This window comes from Melozone crissalis, unplaced genomic scaffold, assembly GCF_028551555.1.
Source record: "Melozone crissalis strain CALT ecotype California unplaced genomic scaffold, PUWL_Pcris_2 ptg000004l_1, whole genome shotgun sequence".
In the NCBI taxonomy this organism is placed as follows: domain Eukaryota; kingdom Metazoa; phylum Chordata; class Aves; order Passeriformes; family Passerellidae; genus Melozone; species Melozone crissalis.
In genome coordinates, this window is record NW_026535782.1 from 40,187,225 (window position 1) to 40,202,844 (window position 15,620).

General features: G+C 41.3%; 1 protein-coding gene across 1 annotated transcript in view; it reads left to right on the forward strand.

Moving 5' to 3' along the window:
- The first annotated feature begins 1,012 nt into the window (after positions 1-1,012).
- Positions 1,013-15,620, forward strand: part of UBN2 (ubinuclein 2) — a 46,727-nt gene continuing 32,119 nt past the window's right edge. Inside the window, exons 1-3 of the mRNA XM_054271762.1 lie at positions 1,013-1,432; positions 5,545-5,637; positions 11,291-11,392. Of these exons, the coding sequence (XP_054127737.1) occupies positions 1,013-1,432; positions 5,545-5,637; positions 11,291-11,392 (615 nt within the window). The remainder of the gene's footprint in view (positions 1,433-5,544; positions 5,638-11,290; positions 11,393-15,620) is intronic.

A 15,620-nucleotide genomic window follows, 5' to 3' on the forward strand; every position in this document is an offset into this window, starting at 1 on the left:
AAAATGCCCCCAAAATGGTAATATCTTTTTCTCTGCTCCAATGAAGTTAGAGGATACAATACTCATGATTTTCATAAGCTTCCTGAAACTTCACATTGCCTTGGTGGCATACCTCCATCTGGAAATACCAGCCATCAGTCTGTCAAAGTAGGTGGTGACAGACTGAAACACTTGCAATATTTGCAGGCAGCTCCTGCTCATGAGGGAAGTCTCGCTGCTGCTCAAACCCTGCCTTCCTCGCGTCGTCCCCTCTCTCTCTGGCAGCTCTTTCCCAACAAGCCCCAGCTGCTCCCTGCAATCAGAGCGGGTGCCCTCCAGACCAGGCATGGCCGCTGAACAAGCTCCGTGCCGCGGAGGGCAGACCGGCACCCCGGGCAGCGGCTGCTCTTCTGCAGGAACAAGCCGCGATCAACCCCGCCATACGGCACGGTTTTGTAAAACCCCGATGTCCTCTGCTGTTCCACTCAGCGTGGGCTGATGCTACAGAGACACGGCGCGTCCGCGCCGTTCTGGCTGGGAACGCCGCTCTCCCCGCACGGGTGGCTTTTCTCTGGTGACTGACCGGCAGCCGCCGACTTTGGGGACCTCAGCGGATCTTCCCCTCAGCAGGCCCGGTGCCCCAGGAGGACGAGCGCGGCGCAGCCCCCGCGGCTGCAGGCGGCGGCGGGCCCGGCGTACGCATCGCCCCGGCAACCGGGGGCGGGCCCGGCGCCCGCGGCGTGTGGGCGGCGGCGGCCGCGCTGACGTCCGGGGGAAGCTGAGCAATAACAGCAGCGACGCGGGCCCAGCTGCGCCTGCGCGGGCTGCGGGGCTGCTCTATTTATGTGGGGGGGCGCCAAGATGGCGGGGGCGGCGAGGAGAACGTAGGGGTAGCTCCGACCGGGCGGCGGAGCGGGGAGGAGGGAGAGGGAGGAGTCGGGGCCGGTGGGAGGGAGCGCGGAGAGCGGTGTCACCGAACGTGTGAGGCGGGGGCCGGCGGACGGCGGGCGGGGGGGGGCGGCGGCGGAGGAGGATGGCGGAGCCGCGCAGGGTGCCGTTCATTAGCCTGTCACCCGTGCGGCGCCGCGAGGGCGAGAGCCCGGCGCTGGATCGAGAGCCGGCGGGCCGCGACCCGGAGCCACCTCCGGCGGGCCGTGAGGCGCCACCGCCGGAGCCGCCGCCGCACGAGCCGCCCGGCGACAGCGCTGCCCGCCCGGAGCCGCCCCGAGATCCCGGCCGGCCCGAGCAGCCGCCGCAGCGGGAGCCCCCACGGCCCGAGCCACCGCCGCTGCCGCCACCGCCGCGCCAGAGCGGGCGGCAGGAGCCGCCGCCGCCGCGGGAGGCGCTCCCGCTCCGCCAGACGGTGCGCCTGGAGGTGGTGCTGAAGGATCCCACCGAGGAGGGCTGCGTGGAGTTCAGCTACCCGGAGCTGCTGCTGTGCGGGGACTCGCGGGTACGGGACTTCCCCTTCTTCCCTCCCCTCCCGCCGGCACGGACCCTGCCGGGCTTCCTCCTCCTCCTTTCGGCTGCCGGCGGCCCCGGCCTTGCCGACGGTGTTACCGGTTACCCCTTGCTGCTCGGGGGTGGTCCCGGTACGGCGGGAGGGGCGGCGTCCTGGAGGGATGTCCGGCTGCCGTGTCGTCGCTGCGGACTCCTCCTGGTGCTGAGGCTGCGCCCGTGCCCGTGCCCGTGCCCGTGGGGGGAAGGGGAGGCTTCCCACTTGTCCCTGAGCTGGCCAAGGGCTCCCGGCTTCTCCTGCGGGCTGAGGCGGAGGGGCGCGACTGTCTTGTGTCCCGCTTACCCCGGCTCACCTCCCTGCCGCTCCCCTTCCCTGCCCCGAGAGGTGTTGCATCCTCCCTTCCTGGGAGCCCTTTACCGGCAGCTGAACGATACTCTGACCACGCCGGTTTGTATTCCGCCTTGTCCCTAGGCTGTGTGCAGGTAAATAAAGAAAGCCCGGCTCTGCTATAAGCCTCGAGAAGCAGGGAAGTGATCATTAGCAGACTTGGAGAGGAGTTTTTGTAGTCTTGGAGGAGACAGGGATAAATGAGAGTTAATATTGAACGGGTAACCACACCTGTAAGTGTTGAGAACTTAATTCAAGGAGATAACCAAAGTGTTCTTCCTTTCTTGTTCCTTCCAAGCAGAAAGTGTTTGATACTTGAACTACTTTGTTTTTTTAAGGATAAAGCTTCTGCAGAGTTTAGGAAGCAAGCAGTGTTAGCCAATCAACAGGGCCCACTCTTCCAAGTAGGAAGGAGAGACACATGTCCTTAAGCTGGTTACACTTGAGCTGCTCATTCTTAGTTGTACTTAGTTGAGTGAAGTTGTACTTGATTTAAATAGTTGTGGCTTGTCTTTAATCCAGTGCGCAGTTTTAGAGAAAGCTTGTCTCTTACTGGAAAAGGCAGAGGGCAAGTAACTACTACTTAGAAGGCTGTGGTAGATCTGGTGATAAAAGCAAGTATCAAATACCAGTACAGATACTGCCATGGGATTTTTACATCCAGAGCAAACTTGAATATGGTTAAAACTTTTCTTCTGCACCAAAGTGTTTCTAGGAGATGACGGTGCTGTAGCTATACTTAGCAAGCTGCTCACTTTTTCTGCTGTAGGAGGAATATACACGCTGGATTGTGTTCAAGTGTGGAAGGCAGAAAAATCAGTGACTGATTTTAATCCCTCAGATCTTGTCATGCAAGTTAAAAGGTTCCTTCTGTTCATCCTGTCCTACAGCTGTTGTGGGCAAACAGTGCCAGTTATGACTCCTCAGAATTAGTGTAGCATAATCATGCTGCTCTCTGAAGTGCAATCTTTCTGAGCAGTTCTGTGAAGGTGAAAATTGTGTTAGTGTTTAGAAGTGGTTCAGTACTTGAAGGCTGGCTTTTCCCTTTGGCAGTTCCCAGTTCCATAACTGCCTTTTATTCTGAAGGTTGCCAGTATCCTAATCACATACTCAGGGAAAACGGGCTCTTTCTGATGTAGTTCTGATGCAAATTCCATGTCTTCTGGGGGTGGGAGAGCATTGATTTAGGGGATTTTGGTACAACTGGGATCAGAAACTGCTTTTATGGTAGAGACAGTGATAATAATGCTTTATAAGAAACTTCGTATATGTTTCAGCTCCTTAGAGTCCAAATTAAAATGAATGGGTCGTAATGGCACTTCTGTTACTGGGTTGTGGAACAATCTGCTGATTTACTCTGAAAACAGTGTCATAAACTAGGATCCTTTTAAAGTGATTCTGAACTTTTACTCATGTTTAAAACCTGATGTATACTTGGCCTGTCAGTTTAATTTCTTGCTTGTTATATGATATAACCTGGAAAAGCTACTCTAATATTAGGGAAGATTTAAAATCTTGAAATTTGCTTTTTCAAGGTAGGTAGTTACTAGCTGGTAGTTAATTTTGTGGTGTTAAGTGGAGTTTTAGATTTCAAAATTTGTTGTTTTAATAATGTTTCAATTTAAAATTAACAGTTCAGATACTTTACTATGCAATTTTTTGTAGAGGTGAAGATTGATTTGGTTTTCTGGAAGCTATTGTTGACTCCTCCCTTATAAAAAGTTGCTCAACTTTTTTATAACATTTCCCATTAAAATTTAACATTACAAAGTCAGGAGCTTCTCTTTCTATCTTGTAGTATTCTTGTAGGAACTGTAGCAACCAAGAAAAGCTCTCCAAAGGAAGGCAAGCACTCGTGCACAGGCATAACTTCAAATATGGCTTTAATAGGCCATGATAATAGTAGTTACATAATAATCAAGTGATAGAGAATCCCAAAACTGATTTGGCAGTGCAACTTCTGTCTTTTTTTAATTCCAAATTTAGGTTCCTATGCTGAATCAGAAGCTAGTGGAAATGTTTATTTTAAACACTTGTGCTGTCCTTGTCCTTTTTTGCCTTGATAAAGAGAACATCCTTTGATAGGTTTGTTTGTAGAGTTCATCTTCTGGGAGGAATTATGTAAAGTTTTGAATGTGAGTAATAGGTTGGTGTGGTTGAAGGGTTTATTTGCCTCTTAAATGCTGGCAGAAGTGAAAGTGTGCTCCCATTTCTTTTGGGGTGGCTGAAGCTTGGTGCATAAAACCCAAGTCAAAGTGGGTGAGCTGGAAGCTCAAGTTGGCTTCTGTTGAACAGGCTCCAAAGGTGCTGAAGTAGTAATGTCTTAGTTCAAGAGCCATCCATCCCTTAGAAACAGTCAAACAACTAAAATTTGCTTGAATTTCAGTTTTCAGTACTGCTTAACTAAATAAGTTGCTACTCAGCTTTGAGTGTTTGATGGAAAGAGGCAAGTTAACACTTAAGTACTAAGTTTCATTGAACTTTAGGCTCAATCTTGTCTCCTTTCACAGTTAGAAAAAAGCCACATATGCCTAGCAGAAGATGAGAAATACCTTTTCCCAGCTAAAAGTAGAGGAAATGATGTTTCATGAATTGAGCAGTATTTTATATTTAATTATGCCTGCAGGAAATAAGTAAGTGGCTTTAATTTATGTTTTAGGAGTAACTATAGCCTCTATTAATTTTTTCTCCAAATACTCAGTCTGGAAAATGTATTGTAATTATGTGGTGTTTGCAGTTTTGCTTAGCTTACCTTCCTCATTACATTGGTCTTGATGCTAATGAGCTGGTTTGGTCACCGTTTAGTCAATATTCTGGCTTCTTAAACTGTGGAGGAAAGGTCTTGCTTTTCTGAACTTGTTTGTTTTATTCTTCATAAATCTTTATTTATTCATTGGTGAGTAGTCCATGTGCAGTAAAATCAGTTGCCATCCATAAAGTTCTGCAAAATGGAATTCCATTCCACCATATTTTAGCATCCTAGTACCTTCCTCCTTCTGGCAATTACTGTATTTATGTGAACACCAGTTTGAAGGATGGCAGCCCTGTTTTTCTGCCATCACTTATTAAAAAAAACCAAAAGCACTGTTTATACTCTGTTCATTGACTTTGTCTCAGTGAAAACCTCTTTTCTAAAAAACACCAAAAAGTAAGGGGCTACTCCCTCCTTGTATGTATAGCTGCAATATGAAATCTCTTTTGTGGCTAACATAGTTATGATTACTGAAAATAAGTCTTGCACTGTATTTTTTTTTCTTTAGATAAAAGACTTACATTAATTATGGTTATAATTTACTGAGCTTTTTAGTCTTCTGGCTGTTTCCTTCCTGGTTAACACATCATGTACATCCTGTCTGTTATATCTAGAAGAATCACAACAGCTGTTAGAGGGGCCAGTGAGTGGAAGAAGAGGTAAAAAGGAGTTGTGATTAGAGAGAATTTTTTCTAAAAAAAAAATAATTCTCTCTTATGCTTAGACTTATAGTTGAGATTGTTGTGGAATGCTTGGGAAAATACAAATCTGAGTATCTTAATTTTCTGCTTTTGTTGTCATCAGAAGAAAAGTAGCTAGATGGCAATTCAAAGACCTGAGTGATTTTTAGAGATTAAGTATAAATTCTGACAACTTAATCATCAGAGCATTGTTTTCTGACATTTAATAGGTTTTGAGATGCACTCTGTTTCTTATGGAATGAATGTGTAACTTTTGCATTTTTCAGAAGAAATCGGTTCATTCAGAGGATCCATATAACGATGAACAACGTGAGCGACATGAAGTAGAAATGCTTGCCAAGAAGTTTGAGGCAAAATACGTGAGTTATTGCACTTTGTTAAAAAATACAAGTATTTAATAGTGATAACAGATTATGTTGGTGGTTTTTTTCTTGAATAAGGTTGCTGATGTAGTGTCAGATGACTTCTGTACATTTCAGCGATGACTGTCTCACAGTATTTCATTTAAGCACCTTGAAGCTGCCACAAGCTCATCAGACAAGTCTGCTAAATAGATTTGTCTATAGATGTTATAGCCTTTGAAGCTATTCTTGGAAAAGAATAATCTTGGTAATAGATGCGGTCAATATTCATGCTCTGCACTGTGCTGGAGGAAAAAATTTTTATCTAATGCTGTTGTGTATTATTGAAGAGGTCTTCTCTTTGGGCTAAATACTGATGAATCTTGATGTCCTGACTAGTTTGGAATGTTTCCATAGGAAGTTATTTGTTAAATAGGAAATCATTGCTCGATGAATGTCTGGTAGCTGCCAACTGCCTGAAGATACTCTACTGGCTCTGCAAAGTGTAGTGTAAGTGACTTGAACAACACTAGCTAGCAACATAAAGAGCCTTTCACTGGTAAATGAAGGTAGAAATCAGAAAATGTTGACAAAAACCACACCCAAACAGGTCTTTAAGAATTCATATGGGTAGGGTTGGGTGATTAAGTCTGAGCTGGCAATCAGAGCTCATCATCATGCTGAGGCATGTTGATATTCTGGATTACGAATGAACACCTCAGTAATAAAGAAGGGAAACAAGAGCAGTCATTTGTATCTTTTGCTATTAATATACATATTAAAATCTTTTTTGTCTGACTTACTTGGATTTTTTTTCTGGCAAAGGCAGATTTTTCTAAGTGCTCAGTCTATATAGTCTGTAGAAGTAATTACTACTTCAAGGCATGCTAGCTGTGGTACATAACAAAATCAGCTCTTAAACTGAAAAGAATTATTCTCATCTTTTGGAGAGATTGAGAGAACCCAATATGAATTGAGAAGGCTGTTCCAAAATGCTGTTTTAATTTGAATTATAAATAATTTTTTGAATGTGGGAGAAAAACGTTTCAGTCACACTTTTTTAGAAAACTCATTTCTGCTATTAAAATGGTAAGGATTTTATAACGTCTGAAACAAGTTGCTTAACTACAGTTGATGAAAGTCAATGGAAGTATGTAAAGCAATATATGTAGGAGGGAGTGGTAGTGGAAGTGATCTAATTTTACATATATGTTTATGCATCCATCAAAGCTGAACCTGTACATATATGGGCAAAACATTTTATTAGACTTAAGGAACCACAGTTCAGTGTTCTGTAGTCACAGAAAGGGGCAAATAGGTACTTTTAACCATTAGAAAGCAGTAGGTAACAAAAAATTACAATTTTCAGCAATTTAAATTTGTGGTGCACTTGCATCTTCTTTACTACTTGCGCTTCTGATTCCTTGCCTTTCATTCTCTGACTTGCCTTTTGTCCCTTCCAACCCCATGAAAGGGAATGTCCTCTGTATAAAGAAGCACTTACTAGGTTAGAACCACTAAGCATGAAGGGTGATGAGGGATTAAGATTACTTGTGTTAGAAACTCCCTGTCCTTGCTCTTCCAATGTAAGAGCCATCAGTCTCTTCTTGCCATCCGTGCTCAGAGGAATTGTATCTCTGAACGCTGACCCAGTTCAATTGCTCATGTTCTGACAGCATCCAGCCAACTTCTGCCTCTTGTGGTGAGACATTTGCTGCATAGCTTCAGTTGGAGCAGGGATCCCATGTAGTAGATTCCCATTCTCCTCAAGTGAATGAACAGCTGCAGGATACTCTTCTGAGCTGGAGTTACACTGTAGCACTCCTTAACAGTGCTTTACTGTAAATGAAATCAGTGGTTGTATGAGAAAAAAATAAAGGGGTTTTTTCAGGTTTGCAGAAGTGCTGTATCCTCCTCTAATTAGGTATTACTTATCTAAGAGATCTGTTTAAAATGGAGTCAAACATTGGTTTTAATCATAACATGTGACAGTACTTCTGGAAAATTTGATGCATCAAAAGCAGTCTGCCTTGAAGACTTTTTACTTCTTTTTAGATAAATTGCTGTACTCATAACCAAATCAGTACATTGTTTGATATATTTTGCAGATACTAAGAGAGGCCTATGAAAAAGTCCTTGTAAAACAAAATGCATGAAGTACCATTTTTTTACCTGATTATTCAGAACTCTCCTGTAATTGCTGCACATACTAAACATCAGCATGAAAAATCTGCTCTGAAGGGTTCCCATTTTCATTGTTTTGATTGCTGTTACTCTCTAGATAAAATCAAACACTGTTGTGAACACATACTGAACCTTGGACAGTATTGTATGTATGTAAGAGCTTTTCTTGGATCAAAATGAAGATCCATCTACTGGATGGTAGCCTAGTCTCTGACACTAGTGGAATCTCATACTTGAAAGTATAATAGAGCAAGTGTTCATTGATATTACTGCACTGTGCCTGTCTGGCAGCCTGTGTTGTATCTTAATTTCTCTCAAAGCCAAAGGTCACATGTTTACTCTTTTTAAAGCTTTCTGCCAGAAATCTACCAGATTGTGACGGTATTTCTGTGTTCCACAGCACTGGAGTATCATGGTGACTGTCCTATAAAAACGTGCTGTGTTTAAACCTGATGAGATCTGGTAGTGTTCCGTAGTTTCTGTATTGTAAGAAACAGAGAAACACTTCCAGTTCTTCTGCTCATTGCATGTGATTTTGATGTTCTCATCTAAATCCAGCCCTTTAGTTCTCCAGCTGTGGTATCTTAACATTGGTGTTTTTTGTCTTTAAACGTCCTTGTTGGCTTACTGTTCTCTTTTTTGTTCTAATTGTGGTTTGTTTTTTTTTTAATGAAAGGATATTAATGGTATGATGCCTGATATTTCAGTGTTATAATGATGATTTCTGGTTTGGTTCTCTGTTCCATTTTTTTTAAGTCCCAATTCATTTTTTTGATCATTATTGATTAAGCAAATGTCTGACCTGTGCCTTGCAACTCCAGTGGTTCCTGAGCAGCATAACAAATTTGCAGCATGCTGTTTGTTTTTGTAGGTTTTTTGCTTAGGTTGTACTTACATTATGTGGCTTACCTTGCTCTATTGATGCTGAATTTAACTGCCTATTTATCATACTAAATTCAGAGCAACTGTAAGGTCTTAAGTGATTCTTCAGTTGTTTTCATTTTGCTTTACTTTCCTCAGTAAATTGTCATCTTAGACCCCTGTCCTTCCCAACTCTTCACCTGCTCTGTTGCTTCTAAAGGAATGAATGCATATTCCATAATAATTTTGCTGATCATTCTTTGCTAAAATGAGATACCTATTCTTACCTTTTCTTTCCCAGCTGTAGATCAGACATCAGTTTAAGTGGACCTTCCTTATCTAGTGAGAGTTTCTTGTTTTTAAAGATGTTTGAAACACTTCTAAAGCATTTGAAATGCTTTCTTCTACCAGCATTTCTTCCTGCTCTGTATATTCTTGTGCCTGGGTTCTGTTGTTGATAGCTTTTATTAACATATCCACCTTAAAGACCAGGTTTACTGGTTTATAAATTCTTCTCTTCAAGATCCTTCAGGTATTGGCATTTTTTTTTACCACCTACCTTCTAGTCCTTTTGGGCAAAGGTTATTAAATGCAAGGTTTAATGACACAGTTAATATCTTAGTCATCTTTGGCTTTTCTGAATACTTGCATGAATAGTATTTGCAGCTTCAGGAGCCAGGCACCTTAATTTGCTCTAGTATTGTGACTACGTATATTCTAGGACAAAAAGGTTGGAGGAAAGCTGCAGTCATAAAAGTTCCCTGAAGTGCTGCATGGTGGACACTGACACAGATAATCCCTTCATTCTTCTGCTGCACTCTTGCGTCCTTAACATCTTGATCATGTGAAGTCTCAACACAGATCCTTAAACAGAACTGGGTAGAGCCAGGCCTGAAGGAAGATCTCTTAATTACACACAGTGGTTCAGATATTTTCATATGTCTGAATGCAGGTTGTATTTTAAGACTGCTTTTGTTCATTCAGCTATTTTAAGACTTTTTTTTGTTGTTGCTACTTTGTTCTTTATCTGGTTTTCTGACAGTCAGAATGTATTGGAAATTTAATTTTTTTTATTGCCTTTTTATTATACTGAAATCATAGAATCATAAGATAACCATTGCTGCAAAAAGATTTGAGACTTGCAAACAAGGATGTTGATGGTTACTAGCAAGATATATGTAGTACAGAGATGGATTGCATTACACATTAGTGAGTTCAGTACAGGTGAGATATGGTTTATGAAGCATTCTTAGCCTGCTGGCACCTGAGTCAGAATCATGAATTATATAAGCTTTTGCACTGGAGTTCAATCAGAATTCTTAAGTGCTGCCTTTTTCTAACTTACTTTTTCTTCTCTCATCTATCTAATGTAAACTTTCTTTTTTTAGAAAAAAAGTACTGTATGTTTTGGGACTTTGCAGTCATTCAGATGTTTTTCCAGATGAGTGATTGTAGGAGATGACAGGAATACTTAGTTTGGAATGTAGTTTGGAAATGTGAATTAAAAGCTGAACTTACTTTTGAGGTTTTTCTCCTAGGACTATTGCATTTGTTTAAGTATATGTGAGAGATACACTGTTTGCTTGCAAGAGCACGTGCTTTACTTTGTGACAAACTTGCATGTTCTCAAAATCTTGTTAAAATGGAGGTGTTGAGATGCTTACACCACTGATAAACGTGCAGGGGTGAAACCGCCTTTGGGCAGTGGCTGCATTCTCATGGTAACCAATGGACTGCGATATTTGGATGTCACACCTAGAAAGACTGACCGACTCTAAGAATGCTCAGAGCTGTAGGGTGCAGGCAGAGAAGTGTCAGGAGCAAGTCTTGAATTCATGGAAGTTACCATTTAAATGAAGGCAGAGCTTTCTTGTGATTTTGATATTTTAAGACTTTTATTGATTATTTTGACAATATATATGAGCAAGAAAACTAGGCCTTATATCCTAAGAAGATTTTTGTGTAACCTTAAGTTTTTAAATTTAGATTTCCTGAATATTTGAGCTAGCTGTGAGTCTTTATTTGACTTAACAATTAAATTTCCACATGAAAAGAATACTTGCAGATTAAAATCAATTTTACTAGCTCCTGGAGCTGAGTTAATCCATCCATAGTTTGTAATGCAGCTTCTGGTTTTAATACTCAAGTAACATTTTATGTTTTTTAAAACTCAACTTTTTATGTGCAATAGAGAATTAATCCATCTTGTGTAGGAAAACACTTTAATGAATTCTAAGCTATCATTATTTTCCCTTGTAATGACACTGTATTATGACACTGAAAAACTTAACACTCTCTAAATTATCCCAACCCTTCTATCATTAGCAGTCCAGTCACTATATACAATATATATAGGACAGGAAAACCTCTCTAAATAAGAAATGTTAGGAAGATCTTGGTCTTGCAGAAAAAGGTAGCTAGTGGCTGCCTTTCAGGGGTGATTCTGGTGAGGCACATTTGCCAGAATGCATCTCTGTGGAAGTTTTCATCAGCCATCTAGACCATCTTCAAGAAAGCAAAACTGCTAATTCCTTGAATGACTATTCCTCCAATGCCTTATGCTTTGTAGGCTTTAGAGCACTGCTTTCATGTTTCCCAAGTGGTGTAACACTTGCTCTGTCTTCAGGGTGGCAAGACCCACAAGCATCGGAAAGATCGCCTGCAGGATCTGATCGACATCGGCTACGGCTACGACGAGACGGACCCTTTCATTGATAACTCTGAAGCGGTAAGTAACCCTCACCACAGCAGCAGGAAGCCACCAGGCAGTGCTTTACCTTTTCACTACAGAACAAAGGTAAGGGGAAATACTTTGTACCTGTTGTGAATGCAAAGGCCATACTGCTTTGGGAGACCGCTGAATTACTGTATTTGTAGTCTTACTCAAGATATTGTGCACCAAAGAATTAAGAAAGCTATTCCTAGATCAAATAATTTTCTGGCTTTAGAAATCAAAGTATTTTTGTGTGCTTCATTTACTGTTGACTGAAATGACACTTGCTCTATTTAGTTTCTTGTACTAGCTCTCTGGATTATTAGTGGGTTACTGGCATTAGATTTCCTGCTTTAGATCACGAGGCTATTCTCCTCCTAAAAACCAGTAAAAATAGGATGGTTATTTAAACATTGAATATGTCTGAAAAAATTGAGACAAAACAGGTTAAACAGCAGGATATTACTGCTTGCTTTGTCTGAATATTTTTTAGACATGAAAACACATCTTCAAGTAAAAGAAAAAGGTATTAGTTTGGTTCAGGCAGTATCAGGGATATCAGAAGGTTTAGAAGAGGGCTTTTGAAGATATCTTGGAGGTGATATATGAAATTACACAAATGAGAAAAAAAGCCTGGGGAAAAAAGTGGATTATCTAAAAGCTCAGAAGCCTCCTATAATTCTTCCTTATTAAATGTCAGAAAGAAGTATGTGTACAGTTTAGTCAAGTAAAAAAACCAAAAGTAAGAGCTGTCACTTGCCAGCCTTCAGTTTCCTCTAGTGCTGAGTGACACTGGACAAAACGGCAGTGATCTGCTGTGAGAAGAAGTGGGCTAGAATTGAGTGGGAGAGGAAAGATTATGGAAAGGAGTTGAGAGAAAAGAGTAAGAAAAGCACATAAGTGCAGTGCTTAGCATACATTATGTCAAGCCTTCATTTAAAATCTAAAACTTTACAGAAAAGAACTGTAAACTGAGCTGTGAAGTTTCTAGCACATAAATGTTGCAATGAGTGATCCTATGACCTGTGTGGGGTACACAGAAAGTGTCTGCAGAGCCGATAATTTTTTCAGCAGAAATTGAGCAGTAAATCACAGTGCATAGCAGGCTGAGCTTATCTGTGTGCATTGGTAGTTTTTGAAGCGGGTCTGAAGTTGTGTGGAGAGAGAGACCTTGCTGTCAAGTGCTCATTGTAATTTGTTAGTAATTTTCCATTGTCTAGAAACTTGAACCTGCCAATATTAAACTGTTTTATCATTATCCCACAACTTCTGGTTGTACTGCTGGAGCAGTATTGGGGTCTAAGCCTTCATATGTCTTTTCCAAAGGTCAGATTTAGCTCTCCAGCTTGGAAGGAACACATGTGCTTCATTTCTGCTGAGAAACCACTTGAGCCTATAGGTTAATCTGGTTTCTCACTGTTGCTTAAGTTCATCATCTTTGCTTTTAAAATGTAATGGTACCCAACACAAGTTCTAGCTAGGTTTTCCTGGATTCCCTGTGACCTATCACAGATCTGATAGGAGATTTGGAACACTGGCAGCACTCACAACACAGGTCTCTGTCAAAGTACGAGTCTGGTGTATTCTTAGCATACTGTGCCTCCTTCCAGCGCTGGTGGTGATACCAGCAGCAGATCTGGTAGAGTTGCAGGAGCATTTACTTCTGTCTCTTGCCAGAGTCCTTGCAAAATGTACAAAAGGCAGTTGTTGGAGGACCAGATGGTTGCATCATGTGCTAGCTGTAGAAGCTGTTGGGGAGAAATGGTATATTCTCTAAAGATTGCTCTCCTCAAAAAATCATTACGCCTCATGTCTGCCTTACAAATACAGACTAGTGAGAAACCATCTTTGTTTTGCTTTTATCCCCATTTTTATATAGAAAAGAAAAAAAATATAGTGGGCCAGCTGCAGTCCATGTTGTTGTTGCAGAGCTTAAGGGTTCTGTAATGTAGGAGTTGAAGTTCAACAAAACCTCTAATTCCATCATTCTGCCTTGGATACAAGAGAAGTGTTCAGAAAGAAATTCCATATGTCTGGCATGCTCATCTTTTGTATGGCCAGCTATGAAATTGCTGTGTACCCTGAGATGTGTTAGAGCCAGGCCCTGGACTACTTCTTAGAAGACACACTTTCTTACACATAAAAAGCTATAATATCCTGGGCACAAACACTTGAAAAGTGAATATGAGTGCCTCTTTAATTGCTCCAGGATTAGCTTGTCTCTATCCCAGAAAAAAAATTTGAAAGCTTCCTCAGAATTTTAGTCCTTTTTTTTTTTTATCATAGTTGTGAAAGAAATACTGAGCTCTTTGGCACTGAAACAGATTTATTCCATAGCTTTAGAGATACTTTCCTTTTAAAAACAGATTTTGAGGTAAATGCATTTGCAGGCAAGCAGGAAATCTGTGTGAGCAGCTATTCTTGAGTTGAGCATTTTCACTGTAGTCAGTGGATTGTCATTATTCCAGTAAAAAAAGAAAATCACAAGTGACCTACTATTGTTTCTAACCCCTCTATAGGGGTTAGCCTGATGGCAAGTCCTAATCTTTGCTTATCTTAATGGACCTATACAAAATGTCCACAACCTGTGAAGAAAGCTGCCCCTCCTCAGTGTTTCCACTGCTTTGATGTTGAAAATAGGTTTTGCTGTAGTGTAAGCTGCCCAGAACTACATTCTTTATGAAGTGGAATTCCTGTAGAATTTTTCACCCACTCTGTTTTTCCTGCACACACATGCATGTCCAGCCAGATCAGGCTGATTACTTGCTCTTGTGATGACCTCTGATTATTTGGTTGGTTGAATATTTTCCTGGCAATGTAAGCTTTATATAGGTAGAGACTTGCAAGGGAACACAGTGCTTTCTGAGCTTTCTGTTATGCAATACAGAAGAGAGAATTTAAAATAATGCATAGTGTTAATGAAAGTGTATGCTGTTTTCTCTTACTTGAAGGTAACAAGGCTTGGATATCCAAACCAAAGACTTCCCTCATTTCAAGTAGATGAATGTAGAAAAAGAACTATTGACCTACAAATCTATAAGCAGTGTCTTTTGAAGCAGTGGTACTAGATAGCTACACCGGCAGGAATTGAAGTTAAATGTGAATGCCAAGAGCAGTGGGAAGCAGGCAGTTCAGTTCTTCAGACACCCAGGCCCCTGTGTAAATATTTGACCTAGTCTGTTATATTCATAGTTCCATAGTAGCCCTCTAAACACTGCTGTAAAAAGTCCTGTGCTGGCTGCTAGAGAAAACCAGTGTATCAATGGTTTCTCATACCTGGATTTTCATTCTCCAAAACAGTACTTCAGCTAAAAGGAAGATCTTACTTTTTCTTTAGATACATCTTGCCTCAAGAGCTCAGATCATCTTTAAAGAAAACCTGTCAAAGGTTTTGTGTTGGTTTTAGTAATTCTGGACACAGTTAAAAGCATTGCTTTGTTTCTATCTGGGCTCCCTAGAATACCTTCCATAATTTAAGGGCTTGGTCTCTGGAAAAATTCCTTGTCATGAAACACAGTTTTCACGTGTTTCTACAATAAATTTGTCCTCATCTTGTGTTCTCCAAACTTAAAAAGGTATGATAGATTTAATATCCTCTTCTCTCCTACCCTGGCTTGCCCCTAAAACTTGAAGCTGATGTGTTATCAGTAAGTTATCTTGGACAAAACTTTTGAATATCTTAGAAACTTTTTCCCAGCAAGAACAGTATCTATTCAGGGAATAGCAGCTCAGTGTGTTAATGGAAATTTTTACCATTTTTGTGAGGTTCTGGGCCAGATGTAGTTTCAGGCCAACTTGGTACTGTTCTTTCATTCTTCCTACGCTAAGGAACTTGTTTTATGCTAACAATGGAAAGGATTGTTGTTGTTTTAAAAAGATGACAGTCTCTTAAAAAATTCTAACAAAACAACCAAGCTATCAACCTGCAAATGTTAGAGGCATTTACAGAAAAACACTCCATAGGTTCCATTATTAAAAATACTTTCATGGTGTATTGAGAGAAGTTGGACACTGGCATTTTTCATCTGGAAAAGGCTGCCTTTGTAGACCTCAGTCACAGACCTCATCCATGCTGAATACAGGAGGGTGCATTAAAGCTTCTGTTTTTAAGAGGTTCACTTTCCAAGTGTCTTACTGCCTCTGGATTGGTGTGTTTGTATTCGTACTGTCTTCCTTGTTCACTGTCACTTTGCCCAGGCTTGGAAGTTGTGTGTTTTGGGAATGGTGCTCCCTTAGCCCAGTG